Raw genomic sequence first — 23,419 nt, 5'->3', positions numbered from 1 at the left:
AAAGCCAGAGGTTACTGGGTGTTGGTGGGATTTCTGACCAGTTGAAAAGAGGGCTGTGAGCTTCAACTCCAACAGCTTTGACATAGTACTGGGTGGTACTGTACATACATTTTCCATATACTGCAAGTACAATTTGTTTTTACATTTATTGAATCTTAACTTTCAAAAGTATCCTGAGCATAACCTGAAAAAGTAATGTGAGTTTCTGACAAACTGTGGCTCAATTGTAATCATAAAACTGAAGCCTTTGCTTTCTACTACGCTGTAAAGGTGCAGGTCTTTTGAAATGAGACGGGCTATGCCAATAAAAACTCAAGCCACGTAAAAACTATTTTTACATTAAATCGTTTTTTTTGTCATCTCTGTTAGTTCAACATGAATGATGTATGTGATGTCGTAAAATTGAGGTCCACAATGAAACTGAGCTGCAGTCTTGAAGAGGACACTCCCAGCTAAATTACCTTGGATGCTTGATCACATAGCCCTGACCCAAAACACAACATCTCAGATGCGAGTACAGGGGTCATTAACCTCCATCACACACAAACAAGAATAAACACAGCTCCACAATTATGTGTCGTAAAAAATACATTCATATAATCAGATAAAGTCTGCATGATGAATTGAAACTGCAACTGAACTCAATGTTTAGACAACAACTCTTGATATCATTTTCTCCCACTTGAAAGCAGCACAGGAAAAATGCTCTGGTAACAATTAAAGATGCAGCTACAGGATGAGTCACACTGGTGTGAGCATGACTATTCAGGACCACAAAAGTATGACTGCACAAATACAACTCAGTTCACCATTGGCAACATTTTTACTGTAATAAAAATGTCACTGTATTGTGTCATAAAGACACAATACGTGGTTCAGAAGTGATTTCTATCAACACAGACAAACCTCTGTATTTCAACACAACAGAATAGATGTTTATTTCTATGCTTGAAAATAGGGTTGAGTGATATCAGGAAATCATTCAATATGCAATAGCATTGTTGAATATTTAGATGAAGACAACTTAATTTCTTTTAATATGTATCGATATGCTCATATATGGGAAAAGAAATTCCCCATGATTAAGAGGAATTATAACCATAATAAAAACAACTTTAATAAATTAATATTAGTAATATACATATGTGAGCAATGCCAATTGGTAACCAACATTTTCTGTTCTTCCTTCTGGTCATGTGGTGTAGCGGTTTGTGTGTAACTGTGGACATAGCACCACAATTCGGGGAGCGTGTAGCTACAGACACGATGCTGCTGCTTGTGGATGACTACTTTTCAAATTCATCTAACAGTGCAGAAAATGGAAGTAAAATGAACATTTCTGATATCACAGATTCTGTCCTCTGGATGTAAACTACATTGAAAGGTGAAAAGCAAATGCACATCGTCTCCCGGTCAGTACCCACCAAGAGCTTATTACGTCGCGCACACCCCCTGGATTACACATGATGTACGGCATGGCAATCAACATCATCTGCCGCTACATGTGGCGATACGCAGACAGCCTTGTTGAGGCAACAGTGCCGTATGATAAAAAATCTAAACATTACAAAGACATAACTGAGGCAGTGACTTAACACAGAGCCAAGGACATGCTTCCAGTCAGCATAGTTGAGACGTTTGGTTTTAAAAAATCTCATGAACATGCTTGACATTACCATTTTCTTCTGTGTGGTCTGATTGATAACTTTAGTGATTTAAATAAGAGGAAAGTTTATGAGTATAGAATAAAAGTGTTATAGAAAAAAAAAAAGTTTTATAATTATTATTCATTTTTAATAGGTCATGAAAAATGTTTAATAACTATCGATATATAGGCAGCCACTGCGCAGCACCCGGGGAGCAATGGGGGTGTTGAGTACTTTGCTCAGGGGTACCCAAGCCCTGAGCAAGTTTCAAAAGATCAATAATATCAGTGGTCTATATATTTCCCCTACCATTAATACACTTGTTTGGTGTATGTCTTTAACATTTTTCTCATTAGATGCTTCTCAAAAGTAAAAATGGATTTACATTAATGGTAAAAACAGGCGTACATGTCAGCATTGGTCAATGCACCCTTGCTGTACCTCTCCACTGAGATGCTTTTGCATGGTGCAAACTGTTATGTAATTCTCCAATCAAGCAGTGGGCTGTACTCACCTTGTGAACACTCTTTGGGTTCTCCAGCCAGGCGTAATACATCTCCTCCACGTAGTTGGAGCTTGTCCCATTAAGGAATGGCTCAGAGGCCACTGGTGCCGAGTAGCACCTGATTGGCTGAAACGTCCTTGTGCCACCTATGGAGGCGACTGTGATAGGCCGTTGCTGGCCAACAGTCTGAGCCGCCTGAGAGGCAGTAAGCGGACGCAACCGCGCCGCACAAGTCCTTAAACGATGCATAAGCAGTCCTTAAAGTATCACACACACACGGAGGTGGTGGTCAGTCCGACAGGCCGGACGTTCCTCAATGTCAGAACCACAACAGGATAAAACTCCAATGAAGAGAGAGCCAGGACACAGAGGGATGAAGGAAAAATGTCTACTGAACCGTCTGTCCACTGAGAGAGAGAGAGAGAGAGAGAGAGAGAGAGAGAGAGAGAGAGAGAGAGAGAATATGTTAGAGAGGGAGTTAGAAAACAAGGCTGTTAGAAATAAACATTGAAAACTTGTCTAGAAGGTAGCCAAAATTTATATTTCTTCATGCGTATTTTTTTACAATGATCATTAGAGACAACAACAGAAACTGAGTCATACTGAAGATAAACGTTTATTTATGTCTGATGTTCATATTTAAACACAGGTAGAAATCCTAAAAATGCAATGGTTGCCGTTTTTCTGGTGCCACAGGTATCAAATGTGATTCTTCGAGGAGTGACAGGCAGATCAACAACCCTACAAATGTCCAACAAAAATTAATAAAAGAAGCAAATGGAAGAAAACCGATAACAACAGTAGTGTTTGAAAATGCAGCAATAGCTTAAGGCAGTACTTCTCAAATAGTCGGGCGAGGTGAGGTGTCGAGAGAGGCAGGGCGGGACAACTCAATAAATAAATCAGGTTCTGAAAAAACTGAAAAAAATTCTGACATCTCGGGGGGCATGACAGAAAATACTTGAGAACGACAGGCTTACGGGGTTTAAAGCAGCCTCACTAAATCATCAGCAGCCAAAGGAACTTACCCAACCTCACTCTTTGCTTAAGCCTTTAGAATATGGCTGAACGAGTTAATAAAAACAACCAAAATTATGATAAACACCAAAAAACACGCAGTAAAGTAAACACACCCAATCGCTCAGTACAGCTTAAGTGTTAACAGTTAACAACTGACCTGAACTTGGACTGTCACTTCAATCAAAAATCAAGTTTGAACAAATTTACATTACATGTCATTTAGCAGACGCTTTTATCCAAAAGTGACTTACAATGGAATTGAGTACAATCAGCCAGGGGTGGAGTCGAACATGCAACCATGATGTCTTTCGCACACAGGGTACCGTTCTTAACCAAAAAGCAAATGGCCCAACTTTATTTCTGATCTATATGGCTGCAGGACTAATTTTGAACAGATCATTACAGCTCAAAGATGAATTTTACAGCCCACGTTCTTAATATTATTAAACCTGAACATGTCAAAACATCTTAAGATGTTTGATGAGTCTTCAGAGAGACATCTCAGCAAAAAGACCAGACACCAAAAGCATTGCTCTGCTTGAGACAGAAACAGAAAAATGTATCAACGCGTCAGTGTAGCAAAGTCTTAAAAACAAGAGATGAGATTTCTGTGATGACCCAACTCATACAGCACTACAAGTAAAGTCAGGTGCTTTGAAAATTAAATGCATTAAAAGGTATTTATTTCTCAGTGAACTTCATCCAAAACATCATTATTTGCTGTCACTCCATCCACTTTAACCTATCTAAACAACACTAAATAAGACCAATAATCCTTTTACCAGCCATCTCCATTAATCATCATGTATGGAGTGATGCAGAACAAAATCTCATTTCTACCATGCTGGAAACTTAATTCGCGTATGTGCTGACTTCAGCCACCCCATCAATTCAGACCAGGATGAGGTGACAGCAACTGAAAGCCCAAGAGGAATACAACATCAGTTCAGACAAAGGAGGGAGAAGGAAAATTACAACATCAAGTGAAACAGATCACAGAAAACACTGGAATCATACAGGTTAAGAGGTTGGCCTGTAAACAGTAAACAGAGTTAATTTAGCCAGAATGTGCCACATAATTTGCTGTGTCACTTCTCCATGTGTTTTTTGTTTGTTTTTTCAGGAAAAGATGATGGATGAACCACTTCACTGGTACATTTAGGGTGAATTGAAATGACTGCAATAAGACGTCTGACTGATCAGACTGAAGATTCAAAGCATCTTAAGAGTCCCTCATCAGATGTAAAAATACTATACCTATAAATTGTAATATTACAATAATATATAATATAACCCTAACCCAAGCATTATAAAATAATAGAATGTATGGTTATCCTTAAAGCTTTAACTATACATGTATGGTCACAGCCCCAACGTTAAGTACATGTAAAGAAAAAGCAGAGTTTCTACTCTTTATGTTAAAAAATAGTGGCTGAGAGTCCTTAAATATCAATTGTAATACGGATCCAAACCCAAATTACGGCCGTATTTGGGCCGAGACCTGGTGACATTGCCCTGAAGAATAATGTTCATGGTGTACTGCACTTACGACCCTTTAGGCACACAGGATGAGCCTTGTAAAATTGAAGTTTATATCCGCCTATACACAGCAGATGTCCGAGAGAAGTAATGATCCACATAAAGCTAGAAAAGATAAGGCTCTGCGAATCAATTTGGAAGAAGTGGTCCCCCTTTTCAACTGTATTGGCGTATTTCCACCAGCTCGCCTCGCCACGGCACGGTTTAAGTAGCGTTTCCACTAGCATAGTACCTGGTACCAGGAACTATTTTCAGTATCTGCTCCGGGGAGGTTCCAAAAGCGTGCTGAGTAGGTAGTATGCGATGATTGGTCAGGCTGCTGACCACTGACTGACCAAAGTGCCGTCACAGGAAGAGACGTCCGACCGACACAGAACAGAACTGGACAGAAATCAAGCCGAACAGCACCGAACTAGATTAGTTAGCAGATCAGTTAAAACTACATGACAATCCTAAAAACTATTCTAAATGTAATCACAGGATATTGTATTGTACAGCTTCTTTTCAAGTGTGTGTAAAAAATATGGCTTGATGATGCCATAATTGGCTAAAAAAAACTGTAAATGTATAAAAATCCATATATCCTCATCCTCCGACTTTTTTTTTTTTTACCATTCACTTGTAACTTCTCTTGATCCTACACTGATGCCTTTGGTTTGCTAACTAGCCGAGATGTCTCTGTCCTGAAAATGTGTTTCACCCCAATGCAAAAACAAGCAGAAAAGCTCCGTCACTCCTTAAGAAGGGCACACTTGCACCAACAAACAAGCTATTTGATAAGAGAGCATTTAAATTATAATTCTGTACAAACACTGATTAACAGTGAAGTGCACCTTCTATGTGCCAACAACAGAGCCTGAGCAGAAAATCCCACAAAAAGTTAGTTGGCAACCACTTTATTGATTACATAATCAATATTGATAATTGTAATTATTTATTTGGGTTAAAAAAGTTTTTAGTATATTTTGTATCAATCCCAAAATTAAGTCTTCTAATGTGTACTACTGTAGTAACTAAACAAGACATTTTAAGAGTCGTTTAGCATTTTCTTCCATTTTAGAGACGAATTATTAATATGAAGTTAGGAGGAAATTTGCAGATAATTAAAAAAAATAGATTAAGCTTCAGTGCAGTTATGGTTACACCTGGAAGCCCCCGTTTATTGTGCAGCGAATTCGCCAAATATTACTATAACATTTCAGTGAACCCCTTTTCTCTGTCCCTGCAATAAGTGGCGTGTGCAACGAGGGTCAATGGGACTGAAGGGAACTCCTCAGAGAAACCAGGACTCTGTCGTCGATTCTTTGAAGTGTGGAGGGGCAGAGTAACCTGAGTCTTCACGTGTCTCCTCAGCTGTGGTTTCTGTGTTTTGACCTTGTTGAGTCTTTCCACTCCCAGGCTCCATTCGCCGTTCCTCTGCCCGCCCTACATCTTACTACCGGACCTACCGATTGGCTGAGTGAAAGAAACTCCGCCCAGAAAATGATCACCACGGGATTTAATTGGCCAATTCCATTGTCAGTCAACTTGTCCTTTCCCGAGTCATAAGTTCTCGAAAATTACTGCTTCATCAAAACATTGTAAAATTACCTCACGTGATTATATGATTGCTTGCTAATTTTAAACTATATGGTTAGGTTATATGCTATGCTACATAATAAGCCAACTAACTGAAACGCCTCCATTTACTCTATACAACTGTCGATATTAGCACGTTAAGCTAGTGGCTAAACGGGTGCTAAATAACTTCCCTTAAGACGAGCCACCTCAATAAACTACATTTAATCTGTTTCTTCAGTTGAGTGAGTCGTGATTTTCACTAAAAATGAACGGTTGTAGTAAGTGTAATGACAGATGACCTGGCTCACGCTACGTTTGGTGTGTTAGCTAACCCGCGACTAACATGCTAACACGTTCTTTCTTTCTCAAATTCCTCAAAATGTCTTTTTAAAAGGTTTGGCAAACAAGAGGCATATGCTGTATCGTTGTGGACGCGCAGAGCACAGCGTCTCCCTGCGGAGCTGCTTCAAATCCCGGTTACTGACCTCGAGAAAAGCGTGTCCTCCGCTCCCGACTCAGCCGGTGTGCCCTTCGTTCCTCCCGGTGAAAAGATGACAACCCGAGCGCATAGACTGGAAGGGAGGCCTGCCTGGAAGTGACGCTTTCCTGATGACGTCATGTCGTATTTTGTTGTTATTTTTAACGATTAAAATATAATTGTAGTAACACATACGATATAACACATACTTTTTTGAGGGGCTTCTGAATGGCTTCAATAATGGCTTAGCCCTCTCTATAAATGTAGTGATTTTACACAATTAATTAGAAAATGTACTACTACAACGAATAATAACAACGATATTATTAGTAGTAAAATTCGTATTATTGTTGTTAATATTATTGTTGTTATTATTATTATTACTATTATTAGTAGTAGTATTATTTTAACAATAATAATAACATTTAATATAAAATTGGATTCATGGTATTTTTACAATGTTATATTTAGTATTTAGTACATTTGTAGTGGCTTTAAAAAAAATGTACATCCGCCTCATCATTTCATGGGTACATACTTTCTGATAATAATCAAAGTATTAATGTATAATTAAATGTACTTATTAAAAATAATCCTGTAAACTGTGAAAACCTACGAAAAATGCACAGTATGGAAAATGTTTCTGTTAACTGTATGTTTATTTGACATCATCAAACTTAGTAATAAGTAAAAGTAAATGAAAGTAATAACAGGTAAACACATTTTAAATATTTATAGAGTTTTATTGTCCACAAATAACAGGGGTTTTATATATTATTGTAAAGAAAATAATGGAAAAAGGTACTTTTTAAATAATTGTACAAAAACAATTCCAGTGCATATTAATCGCGAAGTTTACAAATAAAGCTCACTATTATTATTATTATCATTATTGTTATTATATGAATATCACTCTTACATTGATAATGATAATATAATGATCATAAAATATTAAAATAAAGTCAGGCCAGAAAACCTCATGATCATATTATTAGGAACAATAACAATGTGTTAAAAGTAGTTTTATAACTGGTTTGAAACAACACCACACACACTTGTATGTCTCTCTCCCTGTGTGTGTCTCTCTCTCTCCCTGTGTTTGTCTCTCTCTCTCCCTGTGTTTGTCTCTCTCTCCCTGTGTGTGTGTCTCTCTCTCCCTGTGTGTGTCTCTCCCTCTCCCTGTGTCTCCCCCCTCTCGACCACCCACCACATCGACGATCCGCATCAGCTGTTTTTTTCTGTTGATCCGTGTAGTATCAGCCGCCACTGGTCTTATGTGACTGATTGTCTGTCACCTGACACTCTGATGAACTTTGGCTTTAGCTGCTCTTTAGTCTCTAAATAACTGCAGTCTCTTTTCTCAGGAGACTGCAGTTATGTTTCCTCAGCAGACCAGAACAAATGATCAACTCCACAGAGGAGGGGCGCTCAAACCTTTTGGGACCAAGGACCTCTTATTATTGGAGAAAATCTGCCAAGGATTCCCTTATAATCCTCACACAGATTAAAACATGGGGTGATAGGAGGAGTACACCCTGGACAGATCGCCAGTCCATCATAGGGCCACAAGAGACAAACAACCATCTATTCTCACACTCACACTTATGGTCAATTTAGAGAGTCCAATTTACCCCCATATTTTTTTAATCTTCATATTGCATGTTTTTGGACTGTGATAGTAAACCGAAGTTGTGTTTAATCAGCAGAATATACTGCAGTTACAGGTGAAATTTGTTTCAAGAACTTCTTGAAAAACATTTTTTATTGCCTATTTATTTTTCCTTACCTTTTTCTTAACATTGGAAACTCCTGATCAAACTCCAGTCCAGAGGGTGGCGGTAATGCTCCATATAAAATGGTTGCCGCCCAGATTGGTCCTGCTAGAGAGGTTATCATCTGTTCTGACTCTGCAGCTGCTCTGGAAGCCTTAAGAAGGGGGAAATCGAAGGCACGACCTGATATCGTTATTGACATCAGGGAATGAGCAGGTGGATCAGATTGCAAAACAGAGTTTGAGTAGAGAGGTATATGTCCATATATCCTGGGGGAGAGTGGAGTTGAGAGAAATAATTAAGAGGGCTTAACGAAGGAATGGCAGAAAGGGTGGGAAAAAGAAAGCAGGGGTAGACACTACTTCTCTTTACAACCTCAAGTCAAAAAAAGATGTACCTGCACTTTTCAGTCCTGTAGGGACTTAGTTGAGCTGTGTAGATTAAGACTGGGTCACTGTGTGCTAAATCACTATTTGTTTATTGTAGGAAAACAGGTGTCTGGTTTATGTGAGTGTGGGAGTCCTGTGACAGTAAAACATGTTTTTCTGGAGTGTAGAAAATACAGAACAGAAAGACAAACATTGCTTGACATACTGTTAGGACTTGGAGTACAGGCTTTTTCTGTCTTTTCTTAGCTTGGTCACTGTGGGAACCAAATTGATCTCAAAGGCAATTTTGCAATTCCTGCGCAATACAGGACTATATGTAAAAATCTAGTTCATCATCGGACCTGTGGAGGGCAGTAATACGCTAAACAGCGTCTAAACTGCCGGAATTGGTCCTGGGCGGGGAAATTCAACAGAAGAAGATCTTTGACCTGCTGTTGAGAATGCCTCTGAAGAAAAGTTCAGTTATTGTTTGCTCTATTGTTGGTTGTAAAAACCAATGCCAGACGGTTCACAAGCTCCCGTTCAATGGAGATTAAAGAGCTGAGTGGATATCTTTCATTTTCAATGGGAAAGTCCCCGCAGAATTTCCTAAACATCTCCATGTTTTTTGTTACCACTTCACAGTGGATTGTTACACAAACTACGGACAACATAAAGCAGGACTCAGCGCAAAACTGCATCTGAAGGACGGAGCAGGGCCGACAATCTGTGATGAACCCGAACCCGAAGACAGGATGGTAATAATAACAGTGTACCTCCACTGTCTTGTTGTTGTAAATATTAGCATTTTAGCTCAATAGCTTTAACCACAATTGTCAAAAGAATTGAGATCCATAGGAAGGAGCATTCACAAAGCAACACACAGGCCAGTTACAAAGTGAAGACTCCCTGTCTTGGAGGAAACACATGGTATTTATCTGTCTCAATGGGTCTGCTATCACCCTGCCATAAGGTGCAGACCCCCGCCTCTGTGGGTCTGTTATCACCTTGCCCTAAGTCGCAGACCCATTGTCTCTATTCACAAGTCACATCAAACAGTTCCTAAACAATCCAAAGGGTCAATGGTCACAGGTCACATCAAACGGTTGCATTGAACATTTGTCTTCATGCATTACGTGAGGTACATAATTCCCATAACAACAATATCTCTGCTTTAAATATCTCACATTTTTATTTTTGAAAACAGGAAGTCAGTACACGCTGTAGCCGTCTTCTATATCTGTGTGTTTACTGTAAATTCTGCAATACGGTGCACTTGAAATGTTGAAGTGGCTTGCTCGGAGTCGCACTGTACACGAATACACGAGCGAATGTCTGTAGAATGTCTGTCGAATGTCAAACTAACTTCACTGCAATGGTTACATAGACTAAAAGCTAATTGCTACACGAGTTGGAGGGAAGCCTGTGTGTTTGTTTTGATTTGTATGTGTGTGTCTGTGTCTCTGTGTGTCTCTGTTCCCGGTTATTGAAGATTGAATGACTTTATTCCTCCCCCAGGGGGGAAACACACAAGAATACGTGTACGCTCGCTAACCGCTGATTGCAGCGTGGGGGTATGGGAGTGTGTATTATTTGTTTATTATTTGTATTATTATTATTAGTGAGTAAACAATGTCTTTTCCAAATGTGTGTATTTAGTGATAAGTGATACTTGTGAATTACTTGTGAATTTTTCACAAGCAAGATCAACATTTCTGTTATCTTAACTAATTACAGTAGAATTAATACATTTATACTGGTATTTTATAAATATTTGTTGTTACTCAAGTGTCAGTTGCACTCAACAAGGTTGAAAAGATCCTGACCAACAAGAGGGTCATCAAGGATTTGGAGAGGTTGAACCACGACCAGACTTCTTGGGAGGAGTCCTTCCACAGCTTAGTCCCGCTTTTTGCTCCCAAAAAGGTGGTTTTTCCCTAAATTAGGTAATGCACAAATTAACTTTTTGGCATCACAACCAGTGGAACAAAATTAACAAACTAAATCGAATGAAGTACTGGCTCATTGATCTCATATTAATGCTCCAATTAACGCTGCGTTTGTGTGTGTAAAGGCGTCATTACCTCGTTTATGAATCCCTAAAGCTTCAGAACAAACAGTTCAGCCACTGCTGAGAAAATAGGGTTTTATTGTTTTCCTGGGCTCTGCGAAGCGGATCGGCACTTCCCTATGCTGATGATGTCATCAGAAAACCTCACCACTCCTCTCACCACCGTAGCGCCTCCTGGTGCGGGCACTAGTCCGGGCACATCCGGTTGTGTACATTCAACCGCAGAAGAAGAAGAACTACTCTCGTTGTAGCTGCTGAGATGCAGAGTATCCACCGTGCCAGAGGGGGAGCTGTGTATCTGAGAGCTGGCCTACCAATTACGTCACTTCCAGGTACCTGGCCAATCACAGGAAAGTGGGAAAGCTTTCGTTGGCTGGCCAATCACAACACAGTCCACGTTCTGGGGGTGTGATTTTGGTCTGAAACAGCGCGGCGTCAGTGAGGAGATATTTCGATCAGCTCGTTTGCAGCGACTAGGAGGTTTTTAACCATGAAAACAAGTTAATATATGTAAGTAGACCTCCATAACTAACATATGTGTGCGAAACATGCATTCGATGTTGGTGTTTTTAGCATTTGAGAAGCGAAGCTGTGGCTCTGAGAGGGGGCATATCAGTTAAGACATGCTCTCTGTAGCTGACCAATCACAAGATATTGAGTGTTCTGGGGATGTGGCTCTGAAAAAAAAACTTTATTACAGTTGGCAAATATAAAACAACGATTTAACTAAAATTGAAAAAAAATATAAAAAAAACCCCCCAAACAAAATAGTGTGTTACAAAACTAACTGAAACCAACAAAATTGTAGCAAAAATGTTCTTGGTTTACGTCATTGTTAATGTATTTCATACATGAAAACTTTGGGTTCATATGAAGTTTTTTTTTATGGTTGTATTTGTGACAGCCTTTAAAAAATAAAAAATAATTAATACAAACTAATTTGAAAAACAAAGTCTGCGAATCGAACCTATGACTTCCATACCGGATTGGTCGAGGCCCGGGTTAACAACGACCGCCATTGGTGCCGATAACCTACAGGGTAACAGTGGAAATTTGGCTACTGTGGGTCGAAGTCGAAGGAGGAGAGGAGGAAGGCGGGTTCAGAAACAGAGAGAAAAGAGGAAAGGCAAGAGTCTGGGACTGAGAGTAGGGACTTTGAATATTGGGACGATGACGGGAAAAGCTAGAGTTGATTGACATGATGCAGAGAAGGAAGGTGGATATACTGTGTGACCAGGTGGAAAGGTAGCAAGGCGAGAAGCTTAGGTGCAGGTTTTAAGTTGTACTACTATGGTATTGATAGGAAGAGAAATGGAGTAGGGGTTATCCTAAAGGAGGAGTTTGTTAGGAATGTCCTGGAAGTGAAAAGAGTGTCAGATAGACTGATGAGTGTGAAGCTTGAAATTGATGGTGTGATGTTAAATGTTGTTAGTGGCTATGCCCCACAGGTGGGATGTGAATTAGAGGAGAAGGAAACATTCTGGAGTGAGTTAGATGAAGTGATGCAGAATATAGAGTGGTAATTGGTGCAGACTTCAATGGACATGTTGGTGCAGAAGAAGGTGATGAAGAAGTGATGGGCAGGTTTGGTATCCAAGACAGGAACACAGCGGGACAGATGGTGCTAGACTTTGCAAAAAGGATGGAAATGGCTGTAGTGAATACTTTGGGTGACTTATAAGAGTGGAGGTAGGAGCACACAGGTAGACTACATCTTGTATAGAAGATGTAATCTGAAGGAGATCAGTGACTGTCCCACGTCACTCCCAGATGGATAGGATCAGGAATGAGTCAATCAGAGGAACAGTACATGTTAGATGTTTTGGAGATAAGGTCAGAGAGGCCAGAATGAGATGGTTTGGTCATGTACAGAGGAGGGATAGTGAGTATATTGGTAGAAGGATGCAGGGGTTGGAATGGATGTAGTGAAAAGAGAACATGAAGTTAGTTGGTGTGAGAGAGGGGGATACAGAGAACAGGGTGAGAAGGAGGAGGTTGATTCGCTGTGGCGACCCCTGAAGGGAGCAGCCGAAAGGAAAAGAAGAAGAAGAAGAAGAATTTGAAGAACAATGTAAAAACTACATCTCATGAAAAATCCAAAATTATTATAATCTTGCTCTGAAACTTCTCAGCCAACGGAGACAGACAGAGAGGAGCAGTAGACTTTCTTTTTCACAAAAACAGCTGATGTTTGTAAGAAGACTTCCATAAATCACATTTTTAGTTTGAAAAAGGCCATTAGACCACACCTTTAATATCTTATGTGTAAAGTTATAGCAGATGATTTGTGTTGGTATCGATCCATATACTGCCATGATGACCTGTAAGCTCAAAGTCAATTATTAAAAATCTACAATCCGCAAAAATATGAAGGCACAAGTTTATATTCAATTTTTGATCAGACTTTCATGTGTCACAAATGCAGTACATTTTGTACACATTGAACCCTCGTCATGTCCCAGATGATGTTCACATCCTTCCTTAAGTCCTTTCTTAAATTCTTGATTAATTGTTTCTGAGTAAAATTGATAGAAGTGACAAAGACTGGTTTTTACAAAAGTGGAAAAAGGTACAAACACAATGTCCTATTACTGTAAATTATTTTTATAAAAATGAGAACCACAAACAGATGTGTGTGACATCTGGCCTCATTTCACAGTGATTCCTTTCCTTGTTTCCTGCTTGTCTCCTCATATGGTGCGTTTCCCAACGGCTCAACACCTGGTACTTTAATACCTGCTCTGGTGAGGTTCCAAGCGAGCTGAGTAGGTACAATGCGTGACGTCGCCAGACTGCCAGCCACTGATTGGTCAGTGCAGTCACAGGAAGATACGTCCGACACAAAAATCAAGCCGTACAATGCCGAACTGTGGCTCTGTTAAAAACACCTAATCTTAAAAACGTGGGTTAATCTCCAACTACCAGAGAGGAGTGTATTTAGCGACAGCACTGCTGATCATGATCGGCATCACAAACACTGCCGGTGTATTTCAGTCCAGTGACTGTCAGTTTGTGAGTTTTTGCTCCGGTCATGGACGAAGTACTGAACAAATATTTTTAATTAACCGTTTTTAGTGATTTGGTTCAGTTACACTGAAAACAACTGAAAGTCACTAGTCACTTGTTTGTGTGTGTGTAGAAACACATAATCCAACCATAATAAACTTAGTTCTATGCCAAACATTTCCATGTTAGATATTTGGAAAATATGCAAATGTGCCAAGCTTAAAGATTTAGATTCACTAAGTTTAGTAAAAGTTTGATCTGGATTACATTTTTATGTGTTTTTAAGTTTGCAAATACTGCTGTAAATCTGGTTAAAGGTGATTTAAATAAACTCACACCATTTGTTTTGTCATTGTTTGGAGTTAAATGTGGCAATATATTGCTGTTAAATTCACGAGAGCAACTTTACAAACAGTGCTTTATAATTTAAAACACTTTTTTGCTGTATGTGGAAAGTGTGGCCAGACCAGTTTTTCTATGTGGGTTTATGAAGGTGATGAGAGAGAGGTGGTTATACAGTGAGAGTGTGGAGTAACCTTTGAGTCCCCGGGGAACGTCTGAACCCAGGATGTCCATTCAAAGGAGAGTTTGCTTGATGAGGTACTCAGACCAGAAGCTTCAGTGAAACTATGTCGACAAATACAAAAAACCTGAAATGACAAAATCAGAATGTAAATAGAAGCAAAACAGAAAAAACACAGACCAATTTCTTTATAAATTATAAATGATTAACCTGCTGATGTAAACAGAGGGATAATGATTCTGTAACAAAGGTGAGAAAGAGCACAAGTTTTCTTCTGTTGAAACCATAAAAAAGCACAATTGTTGTTACTTCACCCCACTGAGTGGGAGTCAAGTATTGATTTTGGTGGCTCTGTCTGTCTTGCTTACACTATGAGCAACAGAGGCTAGTGAGAATTTGTGATAGACACACATGTTGACCCTAACGTGGAATCGAACATACATCCTTCTGATCTGGAGGCAGACGCTCTACCATCGTGGCACAGAGTCTGTTGCACACACACGACAGAGGCTTGTTGCATGAATGGGGTGCAGTCTGCCATCTTTCATTGCCTTTGGTTGAAGTAGTGTAATTGTCCCTGATAAAATGAAGTGTCTGCACCTGCATCAGCACTTTACAAATCCACACAGAGTTTTCAGTGTGGCAGTGTTTGTTATGTTATGCTCTTGTAAGTCAGCAGGGGGCAGCAACACACTGGCAAATTAATCATAATGCTGCGTTTTGATACATACATGTGTGTCTTTTATTGTGTATCTACTCCTTTTATTGAAATGGATGTGACTGAGACTGTGGTAGGGCAGAGGGTGATCAACTAACTACAATTCAGCAGACATGTCCTTTTGGAGCCCTGCATGGGCCAACCCACGCTGAATGGGCCCACATTGGATTATGGCGTGTTTCCACTGGCTCTACTCGCCTCACCATGGCACGGTACTATGGGCCCGCCTCGCCTAGGCACAGCACAGTTTAGGTTGCATCTCCACTACAAAAAAGGTACCTACTCAACATGGGACATCTCTTCCTGTGACAGCACTCTTCCTGTGACAGCAGTCTGACAACGTCACGCATTACCTACTCAGCGCGCTTGGAACCTTGCCAGAGCAGGTACTAAAAAAGTACCTGGAACACCGCTGATCGCTGACCGGCATCACAAACCCTGCTGCTCTCCAGTTACTGTGTCAGACAGAGTCTGTGCTCTGGAGACACCTGACACAAGAATCAACCTGAACTGAACTGTAGACCATTTTAAAAGACAACAATCCTAAAAACGTGGGTTAAGCCATGGAAATGTCTAAAACAAACAAATACAAACAACTGCTTTAGAGTCACTAGTCACTCATTTGTATCCACTTTGGGCTCGCCTTGCCTCAGAACGGCACAACACTGTTGTGGTTGCATCTCCACAAAAAAAGTACCTACTCAACGTGGGCGGAATCATCACTGCACGGCTGCTAGAAACTGTGGTGACTTTGTTTTACACACAACACACAAAAGGGCCATTTTATTTCATTCTTCCTGACCGCCAGAGATGGTATGAAATACCTGGATATCCATCTAAGCACATGTGTGTAAAAGTCACGTGACCTGGGTGACGCAAGCGACCTGTATAAAGGAGGCTGGCACCCAGAGATCGTCTCCTTTTCATCTTCTCCCCTTTAGCGCACGGATTGTTGCTATTTTTTGTCGCCTACGCCAGTAGCCTCATAAACTCACTGGTTGGAGCTGCGAATTCGCCCTCCAGAGGCTGCGTAGCCGGCTCTCATCCCTGCTGTGCGGGTTTTCCAGGTGAGTATTGATTTCCCTCGCCAGCGGTGTGATTCATTCCCACTTAGCCTCTCCACTCAGCCCTGGTGACGAAGCACGGGTTTACTACAGTGTGCTGATGGAACTTTCCAACTGCTGCTGCCCGGTCTTGCGGAGATGCCTCCGCCTCTCTCACGGCCACGTCGCAGACTAGATACGCAACACGCGGTAATGTGGAAGGTGAGTGTTGCTGTTATTTATTTATTTTTTTGCTTGTCCGTAACTGAGTGTTCCCGCTCTGTTGTTATGTTGTTCACTTGTCTGAGCTGTGTTAGTAGCTCTGCGGTTGAAGCATCGTTCTCTTGCTGTGGCTGAGTGCTATCTTGCTCGTTGCTACAGCGTTAGTTTTGTTTTAACTGAGGGTTTTCTCGATCTGTTGTTACGGCATTAACTTTATTGCAGCTGGGTGTTTCTCGCCCTGCCGCTACGTTGCCAGCCTTGCAGTCGTCGGATTAGTCGGACTTGGACAGCCTCTGTTACTATGCTGACTGTTTGTACGTCCTGCATGGCTCCTCTTAGTCCAGAGGACGGCATGACAGATGCCCTTCATGTCTTGGCATTGAACACCTAAGGTTGGCACTAACTGAAGATGCTTGCATTAATTGCTCCTGCATGCCATTGGCAGAGAGGACTGCAATTAAACTTGACAGTAACTTTGCTGAGGCTGGGTCACCGCCTTCGGGGACACCAGCATATAATCCCCCTTCGGGCTCCAGGCGCCTGAAGCATGTACAGGAGGACGTTTCTGTCTCAAAGAAGAGACGAGAGGGTGCTGAACCCTTAGCTCTTAAAGTGGACACTTTGGCCTCTGAGTTTGCCCAGATTAGGGCCCTCCTTAACTTGCAGCCTGGTGGTCCTCCCACTGCTGGCTCTGCTGCCACAGTGCCACCACTCAGGAGCCAGTGTGAGAGCGATAGTCTGGCCTACCTGCATGATGATACTAGCCAGCATGATGAAGACCTGCTGTCAATTGCTGCTTCCGGGAAGGAGCTGGAGAATGTGACAGGACCAAGGGGAGGAGACCAGCGACAACACCACCTGGGGGAATTTCGCCCCCAGGAATTATAGAATAATATCGAAGGGCAACACAGATTCGTTGACACACAGGACAGAGAGCGGGTTGTATGTTACAAAATTGAATTTATTTTATTTAACAACATATAACGTTATCCTAACACAATAAAAACAATGCTTCCAAAGGCACAACCAATAATCAATATAAGAACAGGACTGGGGCTTACCACGGCGGCAGAAAATCAAAAAGGGAAAATCCAACACAACACCACCCGTGACACAACACACCAAACACGGACTCGTGAAAAGATACCACCACCAGGGAGTTGGGCATGTGTCGACCCACAGCACCTGTTAAACAAAAGAGAAAAAGGAACTAAATTACTAAAAAATAATACTGAGAAAGTGCATGCACAAACAAACCAACAAACAAATAACAACCAAACCCCAAATACATAAACACTTAAATCACAACATGACAAATATAACACATCTTGATTTACATCCAAAATAATCTAATAACAGAAAATTATAACCGCTAAACAAAAGTAAACAAAACCAACTAATAAAGATCAAGCAAACTCAACAAGAAATCCGAAAAAGAAAAAGACAAAACAAATACTATAATCAAGGAAAATAAACACTGGAAAACAATACACTGTATTAAATGGTGGTGCCTGCTGGAGCTATTAAAAACAGTAGGCCCGGCCAACAACAGTGAAAGGAATCGAAGGCGGCCCAGTGATTACTCCTACGGTCATAAACGGAGTAACGGCTGTACCAAGCCACATAATGAGCAGGTGGCTTTACATCCACTAGAAGCGACACGATCCTAGGCTAAAAACAGTCGGACCAAAACAGCAGTTCTGTTCCGGACGTGGCGGCCGATGACTGGCAAAACCCCGGGCACAGCTGGTGAACAGAGGTGCAGCCTCCAAGACAGCGGGAGACACAATCAGCCCAGCCCACCGCTTTTCTGTACAGCAGAACAAGACATCTCAAGTAACAGTTATGGTGTAAACAAACTAACAGCTGATTGACAACGAGCGGCTTACCTCACAGAGAGTACACTGTCACCCAGGAAGCCCCCGACACAGACTGCACAACAGATGTTCTTCAGGCTGTCTCAGAGAGAGTCTGGTTCACAAGCGTCGATCTGAAAGATGCTTATTTTCATGTGCCAATAGCACCCCACTACAGGCAGTCCCTTCATTTTGCCTTCGGGGGTCAGGCATACGAGTTTTGCGTGCTCCCATTCGGACTTTCACTTGCTCCTTGGATATTTACCAGGTGCATTGCAGCAGGACTTTCACCTCTGCAGAGCAGCGGTGTTCAGATCCTTCCTTACTTGTGTAGCAGCATGGATGTGCTCCATCTCATGCAGTATGACGGCCTTAATTTGAACACCAATGGTAGCTACGCATTGTAGGTGGACAGGACTATTAATGCGGCAGATTCTACCGTGTCTTGTTCTTTGCACTCCTGTACAACACGTCACTTCCGGTCGTGTTTGGCTCTCGAGCGGCTGGGCTTGCACGCCACCCTCAAGGTGCGCTGTCTCTTCAGCTTGCGGCTTACTATCTTTAATTATTCTGGGGAATTATATGTAAGTTAGTTTTAGTAGTATAATTTGCCCAGTCGTAATTCTTTGTTTGAAAAGTATCAAACTCAAAACGCAAGTAGCTTTGTGGGTGAATCTCGGGCACTGTTGCTATTATGCCGTTGGGATAAATGACTCTTGCGCCCAGCACAAATCTAAAATGGGTTGGTCTGAAGTAGCTACATTAGTCATAGTTTGTGGTTTGGGTGTAACGAGCAATAAACCAATCAGAGCGTCATCTCACATTCCCTTTAAATGCAGGGGCGCTTGTTCCTTGGCGGATTGCTATTATAATGGTTTCCTCATTAATCATTATCCACATGACATAAATGTAACACAGCCATACAGTAAACCAAAACAATGTAATGCAGCTTTGCAGGAAGAAGACCCTGAAAAATCCATGAGGTTGGAGACTGAGGAGGATGTAGGTGGGAGAAGAAGCTGGAGATGATGACTGAAAGAGGGGGAATCAATTTTATTTAGGTTCCTGAAAGTTATTGTACGTTTTGGTTTTGTGTAGGGAGATGGTAGGGGGAGTTTCATGTTGACTGCCTGATGGTCAGACACACCAGTGTCATATACATGGAACTCAGTGACTGCAAGGGAGTCGGTGATAACTTGGTCCAGGGTATGGCCTTTATTGTGGGTGGAGACATTGACATGTTGGGTGAGGTTGAGGCAGTCCAGTACTTCTTTGAATGCTGTGGCTAGTCGATTGGAGGGAGAGTCCATATGAATATTAAAATCACCAATAATCAAAATGTTTTTGTAGGATGTGCAGAGTGAAATGAAGAAATTGTGTATATCTATAATAAATGTTGGTTGGGATTTTGGAGGACGATAAATAAGAGCTATTGTTACATGAAGAGGGTGTTTGCATTTGAGTACCAGATTTTCAAAGGAACAGAAATTTGGGGAAGACAGAAGGCTCAATTCAATGTCACTGTGGTGTAAAACAGCGAGGCCACCACCCCGGCCAGTTGTACGGGCTTTGCTCAGGTAATTATACCCAGGGAGGCAAGCCTCATTTAGAGCTGAATAAACTTCAGGCTGCTGCCACGTTTCTGTGAGGCAGAGAATGCCCAGCCCCCCCACTCCAGGTTTTGCAGTGCGCTGGCTCATATCTGTGCTCGTAGTTGTCATGCTCTGATGACGTGCACCGTGGTGTTGCACGACGGGACGTTCAGCTGACCACAGGGATGTTATGGAGCTGTGGTCGCCAGGTGAGGACAGATTGAACCTGCGGCCAGACCCCCGGTGGATGTAACAGGGCCGACGAGGGAGTTCGAGGTGTCTGCGCGGATCCCTGCTGGTATGGTGACGCTGGAGTTCCATTGAGCTGCCAAACATGCCGGTGCTCGAGTTGCCGGTGTTAGCTGATGCTAACGTTAGCCAGGATCCTTGCCACCAACAGCGGTGGATGACGGTCAGACCAGCCAAGATGATCCAAACAGGAGAGGAGATGGTAGTCCACATGTGGGCCTTCGTTTGATGGCAGGATACATCCAAGAGCTGAATGGCTTTTGCTTCGTCTGGGCCCCCGGCTAATGCCAGAGCTGCTGTTAGCACATTCGCAGGGGTGCTGGGCTTGAAACCCCCTGTGCGGAGTCAGTCGCCCAAGGACACACAGTTCAAAGAAACAGCTCCACCATTGTGGAGACTGTCTGCACCGGCACACGGCAGGGACGATCCTGTCCCTCAGTGCAGAAATGCGAACAACAACAGCAGTTCTGTGCGGCTTGGGTGCAAAGAAGCGGCGAACAGTCAACGCCAGTGTCCTCTCCGCACCCATAGTAGTGGTGACCATGCACAGCCCTCAATTAGTTCTTCTTTTTAAATCTTTTCAACAGTTTATTTTCCGTTTGGATTTTTTATAAAAAAAAAATTCCGTTTGCTATTGATTTTTGTGTTTGACAAAATGTAAATAAAGAAATGTCACTCACTGAATCACAAGGTTATGAATGCATGGTGATATTTTTGCAATGTAGTCTAACATTAGACCGAGATTACTTTGCTTATCTCACTATAGATGACGCAGCTCTTCTGTCAAATAAGCTCTCCTCTCCCGTGCTGCTGCTGTGGTATTTGGGTTAAATGGCATCGGCACATGCAGTTCAACATCATGTCTCCTGAAGTCCTGTAGTATTTCCTCATTTATGTCATCAATACATCCACAATTCATGTTTGCAAAAATGGGAACGGCTTCCTTGTAGATGAGAGAACCAAAGTGGATGCACGTTGTGCACAGGCTACATTATGGCCAAGTGTGCGCCCTTAAAATAGCATCTGAATAAGCGCCACTGACTTTAGACTAGGTTTTTCCTGGTCTGTGGCGGAATTGTTTTTTGAAACAGCAAAATAGCACCAGGGAACGTTTGTGCCGGAACATGCCTCCTCTTTTCACTGAACCGCCCCCGGAGTGCAAGTTCATTCCCTAATTTAGGGTCCTGCGCTTGTAGAGGGAAAATTCCAATGTGCGTCGAAATAGGAATTGTACAAGCGCCAGTGTACAAAGTTAATTGCAAGATAGAGCCCCAAGTGTCTTAGGCCCATTTTCCATTTCTTTGACATCCTTGACATCCTAATTACCGAGCACACACATGCATGCACACACATCTGTTGGTCTGGAGTATCAGGGATGGTTCCATCCAAGGCAGGCGGTAGATGGTGTTGTGTTCCCAGAGAGGGTTCTGAAGGTCCTGTAGAGAGGGAGCCTTGGTCACTTCTTCTGGCAGCCGCCTTTGCTTCTTCTGCTAGGTTGTCGAGCCAGTTTTGTGCTTTGTCCTTGTGGAGCAGCTTGTTACGCTTGGCGTTAAGATGTCTTCGCTCCCTGTGGTTTTCTTCGAGGAGACAGATCACGTTTTTAACAGGGTTTTTATTGCCGATGCAGCTGTGCCGGGAAATAGCGAGAGCCCAGGGTGAGAGACAGTGAGTGGGGGGATACTGGCAGGAGCAGACTCACGATGGAGAATCGAGACAGGGAAAGGTTCCAACGGCCGAGATGTGTCGTGGGGAATCCGGAGCTCTCGGGGAAGCAGGAGGTGTGGCGACCTGAAGCAGAACAACAACGATGGTGAGAATTCCGGGAGTCAGAGTTTCAAAGATTAAAGCAGAAGTCATAGTTACCACTAGAAGAGCAAAAACAATCTGACGCTGGTGACTGAGACGGCAAAGGCTTAAGAAGGCTCCTGATGAGCAATCAGGAGCCAGGTGAGGATGAGCTGCCGCAGGTGTTGCTGATCACCAGCGTCATCAGTGTTAGTAGGTCAGCCACGCCTCCTGCAGAGAGGGGAGAGAGGGAGAGAGGGAGCAGCACGGAGGAAAATAACAAATAAGGATAATAGTGGTGGAGGAGAGTGGGATCGTGACAGTACCTCCCCCTCAACGGGCGCCTCCTGGCGCCAAGCCAGGTCTCCCAGGGTGGTCCCGGTGGAAGTCCCGCAGCAGGGTCTTGTCCAGGATGAAGCTGCGAGGAATCCAAGACCTTTCCTCTGGACCGTATCCCTCCCAGTCGACCAAGTATTGGTGGCCTCTACCTCGGCGGCGGATGTCAAGGATGCGACTGACCGTGTAGGTGTGGCCCCCGTCGACGACCCGGGGAGGAGGGGGGGGATTGGTCGGGGGAACCAGGTTGGACTCAGTGACAGGTTTGATCAGTGACACGTGGAAGGTGGGGTGAATGTTGAGAGCCCGGGGGAGCTTGAGACGGACGGCAGTGGGGTTTATGATTCGTTCGATGGGGAATGGACCAACGAAGCGGGGAGCCAGTTTCCGGGATACGACCTGAAGGGGAAGATCTTTGGAGGAGAGCCACACTTTTTGGCCTGGCTGATAGAGGGGGGCGGGGGTCTGGTGCCGGTTGGCCTGTCTCTAGGACTGTTGGGAGGAGCGTTGAAGGGCAGCCCGGACTTGTCTCCACACTGACTGGCAGCGGCGGAGATTAGCCTGAACAGAGGGGACAGCGATTTCCTCTTCTTGAAAGTTAAACGGGGGGTTGATATCCCAGGGAGGCCATGAATGGTGACATGCCGGTGGATGCTGACGTGAGGGAGTTGTGTGCATACTCGACCCAGGGCAAAAACGTGCTTCACGCAGCAGGGTGTCGTGCCGTTACGCAACGCAGTGCGCTCTCCAGACTCTGGTTGGCCCTTTCTGTTTGGCCATTTGACTGAGGGTGGTAGCCGGAGGACAAGCTAACGGATGCGCCCAGGGTGGTACAGAAGGCTTTCCAGACTTGTGATGTGAATTGGGGGCCACGGTCAGAGACAATGTCCTGGGGGCAGCCGTGAAGGCGAAAAACATGGGCCACAAGGAGGTCCCCCGTCTCGGTGGTAGAGGGAAGTTTGGTGAGGGGGATGAAGTGAACCGCTTTCGAGAACCGGTCTACGACTGTCAGGACTGTGGTGTTGTTCTGGGAGGGGGGGAGACCGGTGATGAAATCCACAGCTATGTGGGACCAGGGACGTCGTGGGATGGTCAGGGGGTTCAACAAGCCTGCGGGGGGCGGTTGGAGG

At 43.0% G+C, this 23,419-nt stretch overlaps 1 protein-coding gene across 3 annotated transcripts in view; it reads right to left on the bottom strand.

Moving 5' to 3' along the window:
- The window catches only part of ogdha (oxoglutarate dehydrogenase a), a 28,416-nt gene extending 21,563 nt beyond the window's left edge, over nt 1–6,853 (bottom strand). For all 3 annotated transcript variants that reach the window (XM_058635370.1, XM_058635368.1, XM_058635369.1), the window contains exons 1-2: nt 6,756–6,853; nt 2,161–2,558 (exon numbers count right to left, since the gene is read on the bottom strand). In XM_058635370.1, coding sequence (XP_058491353.1) covers nt 2,161–2,400 — 240 coding nt within the window. In that variant the 5' untranslated portion in view covers nt 2,401–2,558; nt 6,756–6,853. The remainder of the gene's footprint in view (nt 1–2,160; nt 2,559–6,755) is intronic.
- Between the last annotated feature and the right edge of the window lie 16,566 nt (nt 6,854–23,419).

This window comes from Solea solea, chromosome 8 (genome assembly GCF_958295425.1).
Source record: "Solea solea chromosome 8, fSolSol10.1, whole genome shotgun sequence".
In the NCBI taxonomy this organism is placed as follows: domain Eukaryota; kingdom Metazoa; phylum Chordata; class Actinopteri; order Pleuronectiformes; family Soleidae; genus Solea; species Solea solea.
The sequence above is the reverse complement of the archived record's forward strand: the minus strand, read 5'-3'. Positions and strand labels throughout refer to the sequence as shown.